This window comes from Alligator sinensis, unplaced genomic scaffold (genome assembly GCF_000455745.1).
Source record: "Alligator sinensis unplaced genomic scaffold, ASM45574v1 scaffold71_2, whole genome shotgun sequence".
Classification (NCBI taxonomy): Eukaryota; Metazoa; Chordata; order Crocodylia; family Alligatoridae; genus Alligator; species Alligator sinensis.
The window spans coordinates 811,039-827,507 of NW_005842632.1; the positions used below are offsets into that span (position 1 = coordinate 811,039).

At 41.7% G+C, this 16,469-nt stretch overlaps 1 protein-coding gene across 1 annotated transcript in view; it reads right to left on the bottom strand.

Annotated features, from left to right (window-relative positions):
- Positions 1-16,469, bottom strand: part of LOC106722760 (uncharacterized protein C8orf34 homolog) — a 113,550-nt gene that overhangs the window by 23,488 nt on the left and 73,593 nt on the right. Inside the window, exon 5 of the mRNA XM_025215237.1 lies at positions 4,086-4,206. Coding sequence (XP_025071022.1) covers positions 4,086-4,206 — 121 coding nt within the window. The remainder of the gene's footprint in view (positions 1-4,085; positions 4,207-16,469) is intronic.

Sequence of the window (16,469 nt, forward strand, 5' to 3'; positions counted from 1 at the left end):
TTTAAGAACCTGGTTTTCATTCACTTCAGTATGATTCTGGCCACAGTTGGAACTGCTTATTAACTTATCTGAAGGTTCATATTGTAGCAAGTTGATAGGTTAGACACAAATAGTAAAGTAAATCTCAGTTAGACTCTCTGGCTTTAACTGTTTTCTGAGATATAGTTAGTACCAGTGCTAGAAGTAAAATAAAGTAAGAAAATACTATGCCTAAAAGGATGGAAAACTTAAAAGCTCTGACAGAATGCTCAAAATATTAAGAACAGTTGATCAATCTGTTTTATATAGCTACACAAGTTTAAAACATTGTACATTTCCAAGCAATGTATGCTCTGAAAAGAGAAAACAGCCAGAAGGTAGGTTTCTTTCTAACAGGAAGCTGGCTTTAAAGAATTTGAATCTTCATCTAGCTACCCAAACCAAAAACCTGAGAGCACTGGGGAAAGACACCTGGCTGACAAGAGATGTACATTTTAATAAAGAATTAGAGAAACTAAAGGAGTTTGTTAAAGAGGCCTCAGTCAGAAAGTGCTAAAACGATACTTCAAAGCAGGATATTGCAGCAGTCTTCTTAAAAAAGTATGATCAAAACTGTAGACTGGTGGCTTATCACAGGTGGTTTATCACCAAAAAATAATGAGGTAGGAAGGTGAACTACCCAAGGCCATAATACACTATTTAAAAAGGTGCATGTGGAATTTAGGAACCCCTCACTGCCCAACCTGCTGTCACTCCATGGACTCAGGTCCTGTATTTATTTCCACCTGAAAGTCTAGAGCACTGGTGCTCAACCTTTTTGTCCAGCAGGCTGAATGGGTAGTGCCACTGGACCCTCTGCAGGCCAGATCTAGACGGTGGACCTAATCTGGTGCCTGGGAGGAGTGTCAGGGCCCCATCTGGCCATGCAGAGGTGGGTGGGGAAGCATCCCAGCCCCAATCCAGCCATATGGGAGAAGGGGGGCCTGACCCCAACAGGGGGGGCCCTAGCCTGGCCCAAACCCAGCCCTGAGTGGGGGGGAAGGCAGCATGACCCGACCCAATCAAGCCCCAGGGAGGGAAGGGATGTGGCCTGACCCCACAGGAGGAAGGAGGCATGGCCTGGGCTCAATCTGACTGGGTGGGAGGAAACAGGGCATGGCCCAACCCTATGGGGGGGTGCGGCCTGGTCCTAACTTGGCTGGGCAGAGAGAAGGGGGAGTGGTCTGGAACTGGTGGGAGGGGCATGGACTAGCCCCAAACCATCTGCACACAGGGAAGGGGGCATGGTCTAGCCCCAATCTGGCCACGCTGGGGGAGGATTGTGGCCCAGATGCGACCCTTCACATGGGGCTTGGGAGTTTAGCAGTAGGGACGGGTGACAGTTTTACCTGCCACTGCTCCCTCACCACCACATTTCCCAACCTGTGGGGAAGGCTCTGAGGGCCACATTTGGCCCATGGGACAGAGGTTGTGCACCTCTGGCCTAAAGTATTCTGACCCTACACTTTTGTGGTTAGGAGAAAAGTTGATTTGGAATTAGTTTTATATTATAACTTACCTTTTTATATCTGTCAATTCTATTTCATGTACCACATCTTCAAACCTCCAGAATCACATTTATTAAAAAGCAGGCTTGCTATTTGCTATGGTATCAGCATGAAGTGGTATGATGTCTAGTAAATACAGCACAGACCTGCAGGACTGTATACTTCAAAATATTTCTAGGTTATTGTCCCAGGGGAGCGGGGGCACTGGGAGACCCCCGCGGCGGTCAAGGGGTCTGCTTACCTCCAGCAGGGCCGGAGGAGCCGAAGAAACCCCAGGCGCCGGTAGCGCCGGCGCGGGTCGTCAGCCGGGCGTTTATTCGGCTGCGGCTGAACGACGGGGGCGGGGCACGCCGGACGGGAGAAATAAATGGCGACCGTGCCGAGGCAGAGGGGCGGCTGAAGGGAGCGAGACAAGGCGCGGAGCCCCAACGAGCAGGGGATCAGCCGCCGCCTGCGGAGGACGGGGCAACGCCAGGTGGAGGCAGAGCAGGCTGCGAGCAACGCAGCGGAGCACCTGCGGAGTGCGGGGTGACGCCGAGCAGAGGTGGAGCAGGCTGCGAGCAGTGCAGCAGAGCAGGCTGCGAGCAACGCAGAGGAGCACCTGCGGAGTGCGGGGCGACGCCGAGCAGAGGTGGAGCAAGCTGCGAGCAGTGCAGCAGAGCAGGCTGCGAGCAACGCAGAGGAGCACCTGCGGAGTGCGGGGCAACGCCGAGCAGAGGTGGAGCAAGCTGCGAGCAGTGCAGCAGAGCAGGCTGCGAGCAACGCAGAGGAGCACCTGCGGAGTGCGGGGCAACGCCGAGCAGAGGTGGAGCAAGCTGCGAGCAGTGCAGCAGAGCAGGCTGCGAGCAACGCAGAGGAGCACCTGCGGAGTGCGGGGCAACGCCGAGCAAAGGTGGAGCAAGCTGCGAGCAGTGCAGCAGAGCAGGCTGCGAGCAACGCAGAGGAGCACCTGCGGAGTGCGGGGCAACGCCGAGCAAAGGTGGAGCAAGCTGCGAGCAGTGCAGCAGAGCAGGCTGCGAGCAACGCAGAGGAGCACCTGCGGAGTGCGGGGCAACGCCGAGCAAAGGTGGAGCAAGCTGCGAGCAGTGCAGCAGAGCAGGCTGCGAGCAACGCAGAGGAGCACCTGCGGAGTGCGGGGCAACGCCGAGCAAAGGTGGAGCAAGCTGCGAGCAGTGCAGCAGAGCAGGCTGCGAGCAACGCAGAGGAGCACCTGCGGAGTGCGGGGCAACGCCGAGCAAAGGTGGAGCAAGCTGCGAGCAGTGCAGCAGAGCAGGCTGCGGGCAACGCAGAGGAGCACCTGCGGAGTGCGGGGCAACGCCGAGCAAAGGTGGAGCAAGCTGCGAGCTGGGTACAGTTATGAATTGTTTAATATAACTTGTTATTCAGAGTAAACCAATATGATTTTGTAAAAATGGTGTATGTTTTGAATGATTTATTATGCTCAGTCTAAACAAAAATATTCATTACAATTAGAGGGAGAAAAAAGGAAGGAGGGAAAGCCATATTCCAAGTGGCCGAAGTATATTTAAAAAAAAACCCCAGTCAAAATACTTTCACACAAACTGTTTTCCTTTCATACTCTTAAAAAAAATACTAATCCTGTCAGTGCTTCAGCACAAATGACATTGCATATAATGGGGATAATCTTGCTGATTTTACACTGCCTTAGTTCTCCATGAAATCTCCCAGGCTAGGGACAGAAATTTATTAGGATAAGTGATCAGAAACTGGTTCAAATCTGTAACACAGCAGAAGTTCAGTGCACACAAACTGCTTTCAGAATGGCTGAAACTAGTTTAAGATAAACGTGGATGGACACAGTATCAGATTTAACTGATTTAGGTTAAATGGGTTTACTGAACTTCTGTCCCAAATTCCCTCTAGATTCAAGTTAACTCACAGTCCCCCAGCATGCAGGGATGCTTTGCATCTCCCTGGCAAACCCCGCTTGACAGGATGGGCAGGCTAGTCTTGGCCCAAGCTCTCTGCTCCAGCCGAGCAGGGAGGCATGCCCTAGCATCCTCTGCCTTCTGGTCTGGGCCACTGCAGGCATGTAACTGCATTTCCAGAATGAAAAGTGAATGTCTGTTCACTTTCTTATCAGTTCAATCTATGCAATTTAGACTAACCTGCAAAGATTAAATTGGTTCAGCCTTACGCTTTTTGATTATCTATATACAGCCCCAGAGACCAGGCTGGCTCATTCCAGCTAAAGTCTTTTGGAAGTCTTATAAATGTTAGGTCTAACACCAATACCTGACCACCAAGCACTGCATCAGTAGCTATTAAAATGTGTACATCAGAAAGTCATCGGGATATTTTTAAATTATCATACATATTCAAATTTAAAAGTTTAAAATTCTGTGTCTTCAAATAAATGTTGTATTTTTTCTGTCTGTCCAATGAAAAGCCAATGAAAAAGAAAGAGAGCTTATAATTAATTCCTCATCTAGCCTTGTCAGCATATCAGCTAAGCCCTCCTTTCTTTTACTTATGAATTTTAATGGCGGTTGGGTGAATAGGGTTCAGTGTTTTATGATCTTTTGTCACTATACATACCAGCCAGGTGTTTTTCCATGGTCTGTAATTCTTTAACCGCTATGGAATCTTTTAAGAGTTTCTGGCTTGGGGAACCTCCATTTCTGATGCACATGATGTCCAGGTCCCATGCCGGTTGATGCTAACAGTTGGAAAGAAGGGAAATACTAAGATCTTTATATGTACTTTTACATGCATATCCAAAGGTTTACAAGAAAGCTGGAACAATATACTTTCCTAATTTAGGAATTTAAAAAGAATTGGTGCTCTGAAGTTTTAAGTAAACTTACCAGAAATGCTGCCTTGAAATAAAAAATTACTGGTATTTAGTATGAGATATTAATTTTTATTAGGGTTCTCAACCCCTGGCCTGCAGACCAGATCTGTTCCCTGGCTTTGTGACATCCAGTCCATGGATCTGCACACTAGATTGGTACACAGGGCAGTAAAGGACCTGATCCCAGCATACAGGACAAGGTAAAGGTGGCACAGGACCCTGAACCCAGCAAGTGGGGTCGGACAGAGGTAGAGCAGGTTCCAGGGCTTGATCTTGGCTTGTGGAACCCAATCCTTCATGAAGGAGCCAGCTGAGATCACACAGGGCCCAATCCTGGCGTGCAGGCCTGATTCTGGTGTGCAGGGTCCTATCTGGCCTATAGATTTCATAGACATTAGGGCTGGAAGGGACCTTGGAAGATCATCGAGTCCAGCCCCTCGCCCAAAGGGCAGGAGGTCAGCCGGAGTCATAGGATCCCAGCAAGATAAGCATCTAATTTATTCTTGAAGGTATTCAATGTAGGTGCTTGAACCACCTCCGATGGCAGGCTATTCCAGACCTTGGGGGCTTGGACAGTAAAGAAATTCTTCCTTATGTCCAGCCTAAAATGGTCTTGCAGTAGTTTATAACCGTTCGACCTCGTCATCCCTTGGAGCGCTCTGGTGAACAAACATTCTCCCAGATACTGGTGGTCACCCCTGATAAACTTACCACCCATCTCTAGCATCCAGTTATTTTATACACACACACACACATGCACGCACGCATGCACGCACATACATGTATATATACTTTTATATAAACCATTGTTCCAAACTAACATAACATTCTGGATCAAATTCTGCAAAGGTTTACGACCTGCATAGTTCCATTGGGTGCATCCAGATGACTGGGAATGTGTGCTTCCCTAGGGAAAAGTAGCAGCAGCACACCTTGTGCCGCTGCTACTTGTCCCTGGGCAATGCCACTGCCATGTGCACTCTGGCACGCAGCAGCTCACTCCAGGTGGGGTAGGGGAGGCTGAGACCAGCAACTATGCAGCTTTACCTGGGGTCCTGGAGGCATCCAGGAGCTGCACCCATGGCACGCCTGCAGCAGGAAGCGTGGCTGGTAGCCAAAGTTTGGCTCTGGCCAGCCAGGCTCCGGTTTTGGCCATGCGTTGCTGCCACATGCATCACCCTGGTTTTTTTGGTGTGGATCTTTTTGACACCGGGATTTCCTGGGGTCAGAAATCTCTCCCCTCCCCTGCAAAGTAGTATCATGGAGAATGTGTGTTGTATGGCACTGCAGACAGGTCTGTGGTACCAGACACTGCACATCCATGCTCATCTGGATGCACCTATCAATTTTAGTGGGATTGTACATAGTTTAAATTACCATATAATTTGACCCCATACCTCTGCAAAATAGCACTTCTGGGAATATTATAGCATTTCCTAATCAACATTTTTTATCACTGCAAGTAGTATTCCTTTCAGGAAAAAAACCGAAATCAAGACAGCATTATAGCAATTTGGAAGGAATACTGGCAAGCAAAACACCTATTCTATCATTTGACTATTGAACACTGTGGTATTCAGCGTTACCAACTTATTTTTGGAGCTTGTTCAACGCAGTTTTAAAATATTTCTTTCAAAATACAACATAAGGAGGTAAACTTGTTAAGTTTCTATTTGTTTGTGATAAACTAAAATATTTGACCAAGCGGGCAGGGCTTAATCATAAAAAACAATGAACATAAAGATTAATTAAAACATTCTTATCTGTTTATCTGAACACAGGCTATACATTGCCATTTATTACATTGCCAAAACATTGCATCCCAATACCTAGGTTTCATTTTGACAGGAAAAGCAAGTTAAATGTTTTCTTTGAACAGACAGACATATAGTTCTTAGATAAGAATACGTTGTGCATCAATCAGAATACACTGAATATATTTTACAGTATCTGTTCCAAATAAAGACCAGAGTGTCTTGCAAGTATCTAAACCTTCTGAAGCATACATTCTTTACCATACTTGACCGCATCACCGCAGGTCATGTTTATAAAGAAATAGCTAAACTGTGAAGTTCTACATTTGCTCAGGAAAAAGAAACTAACCATATTTCAAATCATATCAATCAGCATGACCAAAGCTGTTCAGGACTTTTACTGGCATATTTATTTACTGATGCAATTCTTTAAAATTGTTATAGTTTTTTTTTCCCCGCTTTTGTTCTTCAAATTTCCTTACATTGCAGATCTGCCTCAAAAAATATATTCATGTTTGGTCCCGAGTAATGTCTAAATTGAATATCTGTAACTGAAAACAGCATAGAATTAAAGCTAATCCTGCAAGCAGAATAATGTCAGATTCAAGAGATACCCCCAATTGTCCCAGTCCTAAGAGGTGACTTCACTGGGAGCTACAAAGAATTTGAAGTTACCAGAATCAGGCCCTTTGACTCATTAGCAAAATTCACATGCATGAAATTACTCGCATGCATTAGTGTGTACAAGATCAAGAACTTTAATTTTTACTTTAGTTATTTACGGCCCGATGCCAATCTTCTTACTCAAGCTGAATAACACTGTATTTCATTAGCTTTTCCATTTATATCTATTTATCTTGAATAGTTCCAATAGGACTATTCACTGAGAAAATAAGGTTCCTCAGAAAGTTTATTGCTGGCAAAGAAGATCAGAATCAGGCCCTATATTATAGTTTTATATGGATCAGAATATATCCAGATATTTCTAGGGCTATACATGTTATTTTTACTTTTTAAATCCTAATGTCATTTTTCCCTGAGAATGAGATGGCAGAACTTAAATAAATAGTACAGAAAACCCCTTCAAACTTTAAAGAATTTCCTGTTTTATATTCATTTATATTATATTTCTATATTTATGTTTTATATTATTTTGTAAGTAGTGTAAGGGTGAGGTTGTTGCCATGATGATCCAGAGCTTATGCAAGAGTCAAGGATTTCGTAGAGTGATATCTTTTATCGTACCGATTATATAGCTGGGATAAAGTTAGACAAGCTTTCGAATCACCCGAAGAAATCCTTGCCTCTCGCATATTATTTCCTGACATATGGGCATGAATCTGGTGACTCTTTGGCTCATACTCTTTGGCTGAGAGAACAAATATTGTTAAGCCTAAGAGTTCAAATACCAAGAGGCAAAATTAAAAATTGGCTTCAGCTAGCTACTATTCAGTAAACCACATTTTACATTTTTCAGTAAACCACATTTTTCTTCATTTGCCACCTGAGTTTCAATAACTCTCTCCGAAATGAAAGAGATTATTTTAGATTGAAAATCCAACCAAACTGCATAAGGGAGAGAGCTATCTAATGCCTGTGCACAAATAAATTCAACTTACTCTGTTAACTTTAAGGCAGTGAATTCTCAGCCACAGTGCCACAGGGAGGAAGCATCTACACATGATTCACAAGATAAACCCAGAGATTTTAAACAGACATCTACAGTGTAAAAAACACTGACCAGTTGTGTTCTTGACATTTTTTGCCATGAAAGAACTGCTCTATTATTTGTCTGTAGTAAAAAATAAAAGTTAAAAGCTAGCATTTTCCAAGGAGTGTCACGAATCTAACAAGGTTGAGAACCATAGCTTTACAAGTATAGGGAAGGAGTTGTCTTCTTCTCCTCTAGCCCTTTGCCTCTCTTCAGCTAGAAACAAACATTGCCAAATGAAACAGATCATTTATGTGGGGATATGTTCCAGCACAGCTGATCCACTTTGTTGGGCAAAAGACACATGCCTGTTGTACTGCCCATTGATGTCCCATTGATCTTGCAGAACAAAGGGCGACATACTCCTTGCTTTCAGAGATGCACACAGTAATCTTTGGGATTCCTGGAGATTGAGTCTCTGCAGGTGGTGAACTCCAACTTTCCCTTGCTTCCAGAGGCCACCGTGAAGATTGCCAGTAATGTGTCTCTGGAAGCAGGGAAAGTCAGGCAGGTACTTCTGAGGCTTGAGGTACCCAATCATGTGCCAGAATTGCCATGGTGCACAGGATCAGGCCTCTCAAATCCCAGGAGCACTTGCCAGGGGCAACAGGAGACTGCAGGCAGCTCTAGCTGCCCATGCTCTCCCACCATTAAGCAAATAGACATCCTCTGCACTAGAGCAGCACAATGTATTAGTACCTTTAGGTGTTGCCACAGAGTTCTAGTTTTTGTACCCAACCTTCCACCTCTCTCTTGCCTACATGTAGAGTAACAATGAGCCTAGGGACAGACATTACACATAAACCAGTCTAAGTGATCAGAAAGGGGTTTAAACCTGTAAAGGAACACACATTCAGTGCACATAAACCAGTCTGAAAATGGCTGAAACCGGTTTGAGAGAAACCTGGCTGAATGTATCATCTGACTTAAGTGATTTGGGCCAAACTGGTTTATGAAATGTCTATCCCAGACCACTTGCTGATTTAAGATCAATCAGACTCCCCCAGCATCCCGGTATGCTCTCTGGGCTGGGTGGGGCTCTCTGTTCCACAGCAGCGTAGGCCCCTTCCCTCTGGCTGCAGCTCCAGCAGAGACTACAGGCTGCTCACCTCTCCCCCCCTAAATTATTCCCCACTAAGCAGGAATTTCCCCCTCCCCTCTGTTTTGGTGTCCATGTATTAGCTAGCAAACCACATGCTGGCTATGGTCCCTACTGAATCAACAGGTAGCTGGTAATGTCCCTGTGTTATTTTCTTAATGGGGTGATAAACACTGAGATTGGGGTGATAAACACTGAGTTAGGGGTGATAAACACTGTTATCAATTCCCTGCTGGGCTAATCATAGCATCCTGCTAGCCTGGCCACACCCCAGGGAGGGCAGCTCTAACATCCCCTGGCTTCTAACCTGAGTCACTGCAGGTGCATGCCTGCATTTCTGGGATGTCTGTCTGGTTACAAAACTGATTTATCCTAGCCAGGTTAGACTAACCTGCAAAGACTGAATCAGTTCAGGCTCAGGCTTTTTGAATGTCTGTCCCTATCCCGAAGGATTAAACCCATACAGAACTAAAACGACCATTTTAAGGAAAGGTAGTCCAGTGTCTCATCCTCCATAAAGGCACTTAAACTAATGGAAGAAGTCAGGTACTTCATCCATAAGTAAACTCTGTAAGATTATGATTTTTGCATCTGTGTCACTATCTGTACAACAGTTTATGTGCAGCAATAACATACATGCATAGACACTAAGTCTTAAACACATAATTTACATATGTATATATCTTTGTGGGCACACACACACATATGAGTTCTGTAAACATGTATTGAGACTTTAGTGACATACACACACATATGAGATAACATATACTGTCAGTCTATACCCATACATATTTTCATTTATCTAAATTCTCCCCTCAGGCATATGCTTTTAACTCTTTGTGAAGTTAATGAAATATCTGAGGATAAAATCTGTTCCACCCATTGTAATCAGTTTATCAGATACCTTGGAAATGTTGATGAAATGTGCTATAGCATCTGCAACCCCATAAATATCAGCTATTTATTAGCCAAGGTATAATTTGGCAAAAGGCCAAAACAATACTGTGCTATTATATACAGAATAAATGAAAGCACCTAGTATCTGAAATTTAATTTAGTGACAAACCCAGTTAAAGCAATAGAAAATGGTATATAAAAGCTAGTCATTTGATAATTATGTTAAGTCAGCACAATGCCATGTAAACCAGCACAAACAACCCTAAATTTATTATGATAATAAAATTGCAGTTTTGTGATTTATAATCTCTTCTGGCGCTAGGTAGTCCACAAGCTCACCTAAAAAGCTTCTGATCATCTGGCAGGACAGAAATGCCATTTGTCTATGAATACTGGTTTGGATGAAAAAGTATTCAGATTTGGACAATATTCACCTCAGAGTTTATACCGGAATAAATTCTGACAAAGGGCTCTGGTGCCTCCAGTCACATAACTTTGCAACCTCCTTATGCTGACTGGCTAGAAAAACCTGAGAAGTAGATTGTAATGGCTAGACAAGGGTACATGACCATGATGGTTGGGAAATGGGAACTTTCTCTGTGTGATGCTATTCAGGTCTTAAATAACTTCAGAAAGACTTGAAGTTGCCTATCTTCCTTAGAGAGCCCAAGAAAGTGGATGGCAGGAACAATATTAGGTCAAATATTAAAAATAAACCCTCAAGTTTGCAAGGGAATTGTGTTGATGGGGAGGGATAGTATTGTTACCTCTCTGTCCTGCTTCTCACTAGCCTTACACCTATTGGCCAGGTATAGATGACATGAATACAACTTGGCTTTGAATTATAGCAAAAGCGGAGTTTATAATGTACCATCTTCATGTGCCAAATACAAACACATAAATATTTCTAGGCAAACATAACTGCAATTAATCCAGACTAATGAACCATGGTGGGGGGGAGCTACTATTCTTTGCAACCTGAAAGGTTTAGTCAGAGTTAGGTATAAATTTGCCTGGTTTTGGTTATTTAATACTTTCTTTGAGATCAAGGTTCCAACCTACACCTGGTCTTTAATGTGTTATTATAGTGTATAAATGGACCATTTACATTTACAGTGAATTTTATACCTCAATATAAAAGACATTACTGAAGAAACATCCTTGGCAAGTTTCACTTAGGGAAATTGCTTTGGGCCTCATTCACTCTGAAGTAAGGTAAGACAATGTAACATAGCATCAGAAATACATCAACATGGTCTTTTCAGGAAACATTTGCCTGCTTTTACAGTTAGCCACGTATCAAAATGTTAACAGTATTTTTCCATGTCTTCATTATTTGTTCACATACAATCTATTTATTTTTGTATTCTTTACTTAAATTACTTAGGGAAATTATTCCTGGCATGAAAAATTACAAAGGATAAAGGCCCAAATTAAATCACTCCCTTAACTGGTTCCCTGCATTTTATAACATTACAGAAGTGGAATGGAAAGAATCAGTTATAAATAACTTATATTAATGAGAGTGTCTTTCAGCTATTATAGTGCAAACTAGACTTTAGCACTTCATTTGCTCAGTGGTGCAAGTCACTGTGGTTTTTCTTGTTGGAAGAAACCCTAAGGCACTGATTTTTAAATTGTGTCTGTTGTAATAGATGCACACACTCACAGGAAGCTCCATTTATTTCAATGATATTTTATACAAATGCAATAGTTTATACTTGTGGACCTGATGGCTGGATCAAAGCCTAAGAACTCTTAACCCCTAACAATACCCAGGAGTTAATTGGGGGTAATATGGATAAAAACAGTGCTCTGTGGATGCACAAAAGTAGCCCTGTTTAAGGACCTTGAAGGGTTTTACCCTTATTGATATACTTCAAGATGGAAGGCCTAGTTATTCACAGACACAGACACACACACACACACACACACATGCTTCACCAGAACAGCACAGAAGGCTCCACAAGGAGGCCCAGACTTGCAGGAAAAAGAACTCCCCCATCTTTAAAGACCACTTTTTATCAGAGATATAGAACAGACTAACATATTGTTTCCTGGCAGAGTATCTTTCACCTCAGACCACAGCACTCCATAAGAATTCATTGAGCATGAAAAGATTAAATTTAGATGAGGAGGAAGCCTGTCTTTGATTTCCAGTTTTCCTGCAGTCAAAGACAATAGGTTCCAAGAGCATCTTGTATTCACTAGCACTGGGCTGAGAATAAAGCACAGAAGGCAAATAAACAACAATAAAGCAGGCTCAAAGTGTCTGATTTCAATTAAACAATAAAAGTGTAATCATTTTAGGGTCTTCCTAAAAAAACAATTTGGTTAGTAATTAGTTCATGACAAGTTGTAAATATAAAGTCTATTTTGACTGAACTTTTCACTAAACATGTATTTTTAATTAACTTCAAATTTTACTAGCAAGTTCAGAATATACCACAAGATCACTCATAGCTTTTGCATGTAAATTTTACTATTTTATAGCTTATCAAGCTTAAATAGAAACATCTGTTAGAGATGCTTCCAAATCAGTAACACAATGCCATTTTTAACAATTATCTGCAAGTCTGCCCTTCTGATAGATACTGACCAAAAAACTGAAAAGTGTGAGTGTTATTAAAGCAGCTAATCTTCCTGTAAAACATTGTATGTGAAGGTTCTTCACACAACTTTCATGTTTCTATTTGAGTTCACCCACTGTTTAATCTTTCAGTTTCCGCAATCTGTTCAGGCACACAGGGTGAGCTAGTCAACTCAGTTCTTAAGGTAATCTAAAAATAATAATCCTCCTCAGAGCTTTGTTGCAATATTGGTAGCCATCTCTAATCCCTATCTTCAACATTAGGACCCGTTCAACTTGAAATGCCATGTAATTGAAATTACAAGCTTTCTGCTCCATGTGGCAGACAGCCAGGCATTTTATACCAAATCTACAATAAAAAACGCATTGAGCTTTCTCTTTGCATATTGCAGTTTAGGCTGAATTATGACTAGTTCTTCTATTTACAGGGGAAGAAAGTATGTGGGGACTAGGGAATTACACATGCTTCAGCATGTGAAATGTATGCAACAGACTAATTTCATTACAAGTTCAGCCATATTTTATTTTTGGGATAAAAAACTTGGATTTGGGATGCCAAATATCAATAAAATCCTAAAATTCTGAGCATCATTGACCTTTTACATTTAAAAAATATATTAAAATATTTGCAAAATATTTCCATTTAAAATGAATTTTTAAAAGATTTGAGATTTTTTAATTAAGACTACTCAGGTCAGGGACAATGTCCTTCCCATTTTAGGGCCTAATCCTGCAAAATTATGTATATTTCCTCATGATTGCTATATACTTCCATTGGCTTCAGTGAGCCCTTATGGATCTCTGCATAACTGTGATGACTTGGACTTTTTTTTTTAATCCTGTTCTAGAAATGTCTTGGAAATATAGTGCTGGCAAAATATGAAGCACTACCTCTGGGACTCAGTTCAGAAAAGCACACAAATATGTTCTTAAATCCCACTGACTTGAGTGATGCTTAAGTATGAGGTTTAAAATGAAGCTCTAACCAAAGTCCTTTCTGTACTAAGGATGCTTTTCTGAATCAAGGCCCAGGTTCTTAATTCATTCTAGCTGTTAAAGGAACACACATTCAGTGCACATAAACCAGTCTGAAAATGGCTGAAACCGGTTTGAGAGAAACCTGGCTGAATGTATCATCTGACTTAAGTGATTTGGGCCAAACTGGTTTATGAAATGTCTATCCCAGACCACTTGCTGATTTAAGATCAATCAGACTCCCCCAGCATCCCGGTATGCTCTCTGGGCTGGGTGGGGCTCTCTGTTCCACAGCAGCGTAGGCCCCTTCCCTCTGGCTGCAGCTCCAGCAGAGACTACAGGCTGCTCACCTCTCCCCCCCTAAATTATTCCCCACTAAGCAGGAATTTCCCCCTCCCCTCTGTTTTGGTGTCCATGTATTAGCTAGCAAACCACATGCTGGCTATGGTCCCTACTGAATCAACAGGTAGCTGGTAATGTCCCTGTGTTATTTTCTTAATGGGGTGATAAACACTGAGATTGGGGTGATAAACACTGAGTTAGGGGTGATAAACACTGTTATCAATTCCCTGCTGGGCTAATCATAGCATCCTGCTAGCCTGGCCACACCCCAGGGAGGGCAGCTCTAACATCCCCTGGCTTCTAACCTGAGTCACTGCAGGTGCATGCCTGCATTTCTGGGATGTCTGTCTGGTTACAAAACTGATTTATCCTAGCCAGGTTAGACTAACCTGCAAAGACTGAATCAGTTCAGGCTCAGGCTTTTTGAATGTCTGTCCCTATCCCGAAGGATTAAACCCATACAGAACTAAAACGACCATTTTAAGGAAAGGTAGTCCAGTGTCTCATCCTCCATAAAGGCACTTAAACTAATGGAAGAAGTCAGGTACTTCATCCATAAGTAAACTCTGTAAGATTATGATTTTTGCATCTGTGTCACTATCTGTACAACAGTTTATGTGCAGCAATAACATACATGCATAGACACTAAGTCTTAAACACATAATTTACATATGTATATATCTTTGTGGGCACACACACACATATGAGTTCTGTAAACATGTATTGAGACTTTAGTGACATACACACACATATGAGATAACATATACTGTCAGTCTATACCCATACATATTTTCATTTATCTAAATTCTCCCCTCAGGCATATGCTTTTAACTCTTTGTGAAGTTAATGAAATATCTGAGGATAAAATCTGTTCCACCCATTGTAATCAGTTTATCAGATACCTTGGAAATGTTGATGAAATGTGCTATAGCATCTGCAACCCCATAAATATCAGCTATTTATTAGCCAAGGTATAATTTGGCAAAAGGCCAAAACAATACTGTGCTATTATATACAGAATAAATGAAAGCACCTAGTATCTGAAATTTAATTTAGTGACAAACCCAGTTAAAGCAATAGAAAATGGTATATAAAAGCTAGTCATTTGATAATTATGTTAAGTCAGCACAATGCCATGTAAACCAGCACAAACAACCCTAAATTTATTATGATAATAAAATTGCAGTTTTGTGATTTATAATCTCTTCTGGCGCTAGGTAGTCCACAAGCTCACCTAAAAAGCTTCTGATCATCTGGCAGGACAGAAATGCCATTTGTCTATGAATACTGGTTTGGATGAAAAAGTATTCAGATTTGGACAATATTCACCTCAGAGTTTATACCGGAATAAATTCTGACAAAGGGCTCTGGTGCCTCCAGTCACATAACTTTGCAACCTCCTTATGCTGACTGGCTAGAAAAACCTGAGAAGTAGATTGTAATGGCTAGACAAGGGTACATGACCATGATGGTTGGGAAATGGGAACTTTCTCTGTGTGATGCTATTCAGGTCTTAAATAACTTCAGAAAGACTTGAAGTTGCCTATCTTCCTTAGAGAGCCCAAGAAAGTGGATGGCAGGAACAATATTAGGTCAAATATTAAAAATAAACCCTCAAGTTTGCAAGGGAATTGTGTTGATGGGGAGGGATAGTATTGTTACCTCTCTGTCCTGCTTCTCACTAGCCTTACACCTATTGGCCAGGTATAGATGACATGAATACAACTTGGCTTTGAATTATAGCAAAAGCGGAGTTTATAATGTACCATCTTCATGTGCCAAATACAAACACATAAATATTTCTAGGCAAACATAACTGCAATTAATCCAGACTAATGAACCATGGTGGGGGGGAGCTACTATTCTTTGCAACCTGAAAGGTTTAGTCAGAGTTAGGTATAAATTTGCCTGGTTTTGGTTATTTAATACTTTCTTTGAGATCAAGGTTCCAACCTACACCTGGTCTTTAATGTGTTATTATAGTGTATAAATGGACCATTTACATTTACAGTGAATTTTATACCTCAATATAAAAGACATTACTGAAGAAACATCCTTGGCAAGTTTCACTTAGGGAAATTGCTTTGGGCCTCATTCACTCTGAAGTAAGGTAAGACAATGTAACATAGCATCAGAAATACATCAACATGGTCTTTTCAGGAAACATTTGCCTGCTTTTACAGTTAGCCACGTATCAAAATGTTAACAGTATTTTTCCATGTCTTCATTATTTGTTCACATACAATCTATTTATTTTTGTATTCTTTACTTAAATTACTTAGGGAAATTATTCCTGGCATGAAAAATTACAAAGGATAAAGGCCCAAATTAAATCACTCCCTTAACTGGTTCCCTGCATTTTATAACATTACAGAAGTGGAATGGAAAGAATCAGTTATAAATAACTTATATTAATGAGAGTGTCTTTCAGCTATTATAGTGCAAACTAGACTTTAGCACTTCATTTGCTCAGTGGTGCAAGTCACTGTGGTTTTTCTTGTTGGAAGAAACCCTAAGGCACTGATTTTTAAATTGTGTCTGTTGTAATAGATGCACACACTCACAGGAAGCTCCATTTATTTCAATGATATTTTATACAAATGCAATAGTTTATACTTGTGGACCTGATGGCTGGATCAAAGCCTAAGAACTCTTAACCCCTAACAATACCCAGGAGTTAATTGGGGGTAATATGGATAAAAACAGTGCTCTGTGGATGCACAAAAGTAGCCCTGTTTAAGGACCTTGAAGGGTTTTACC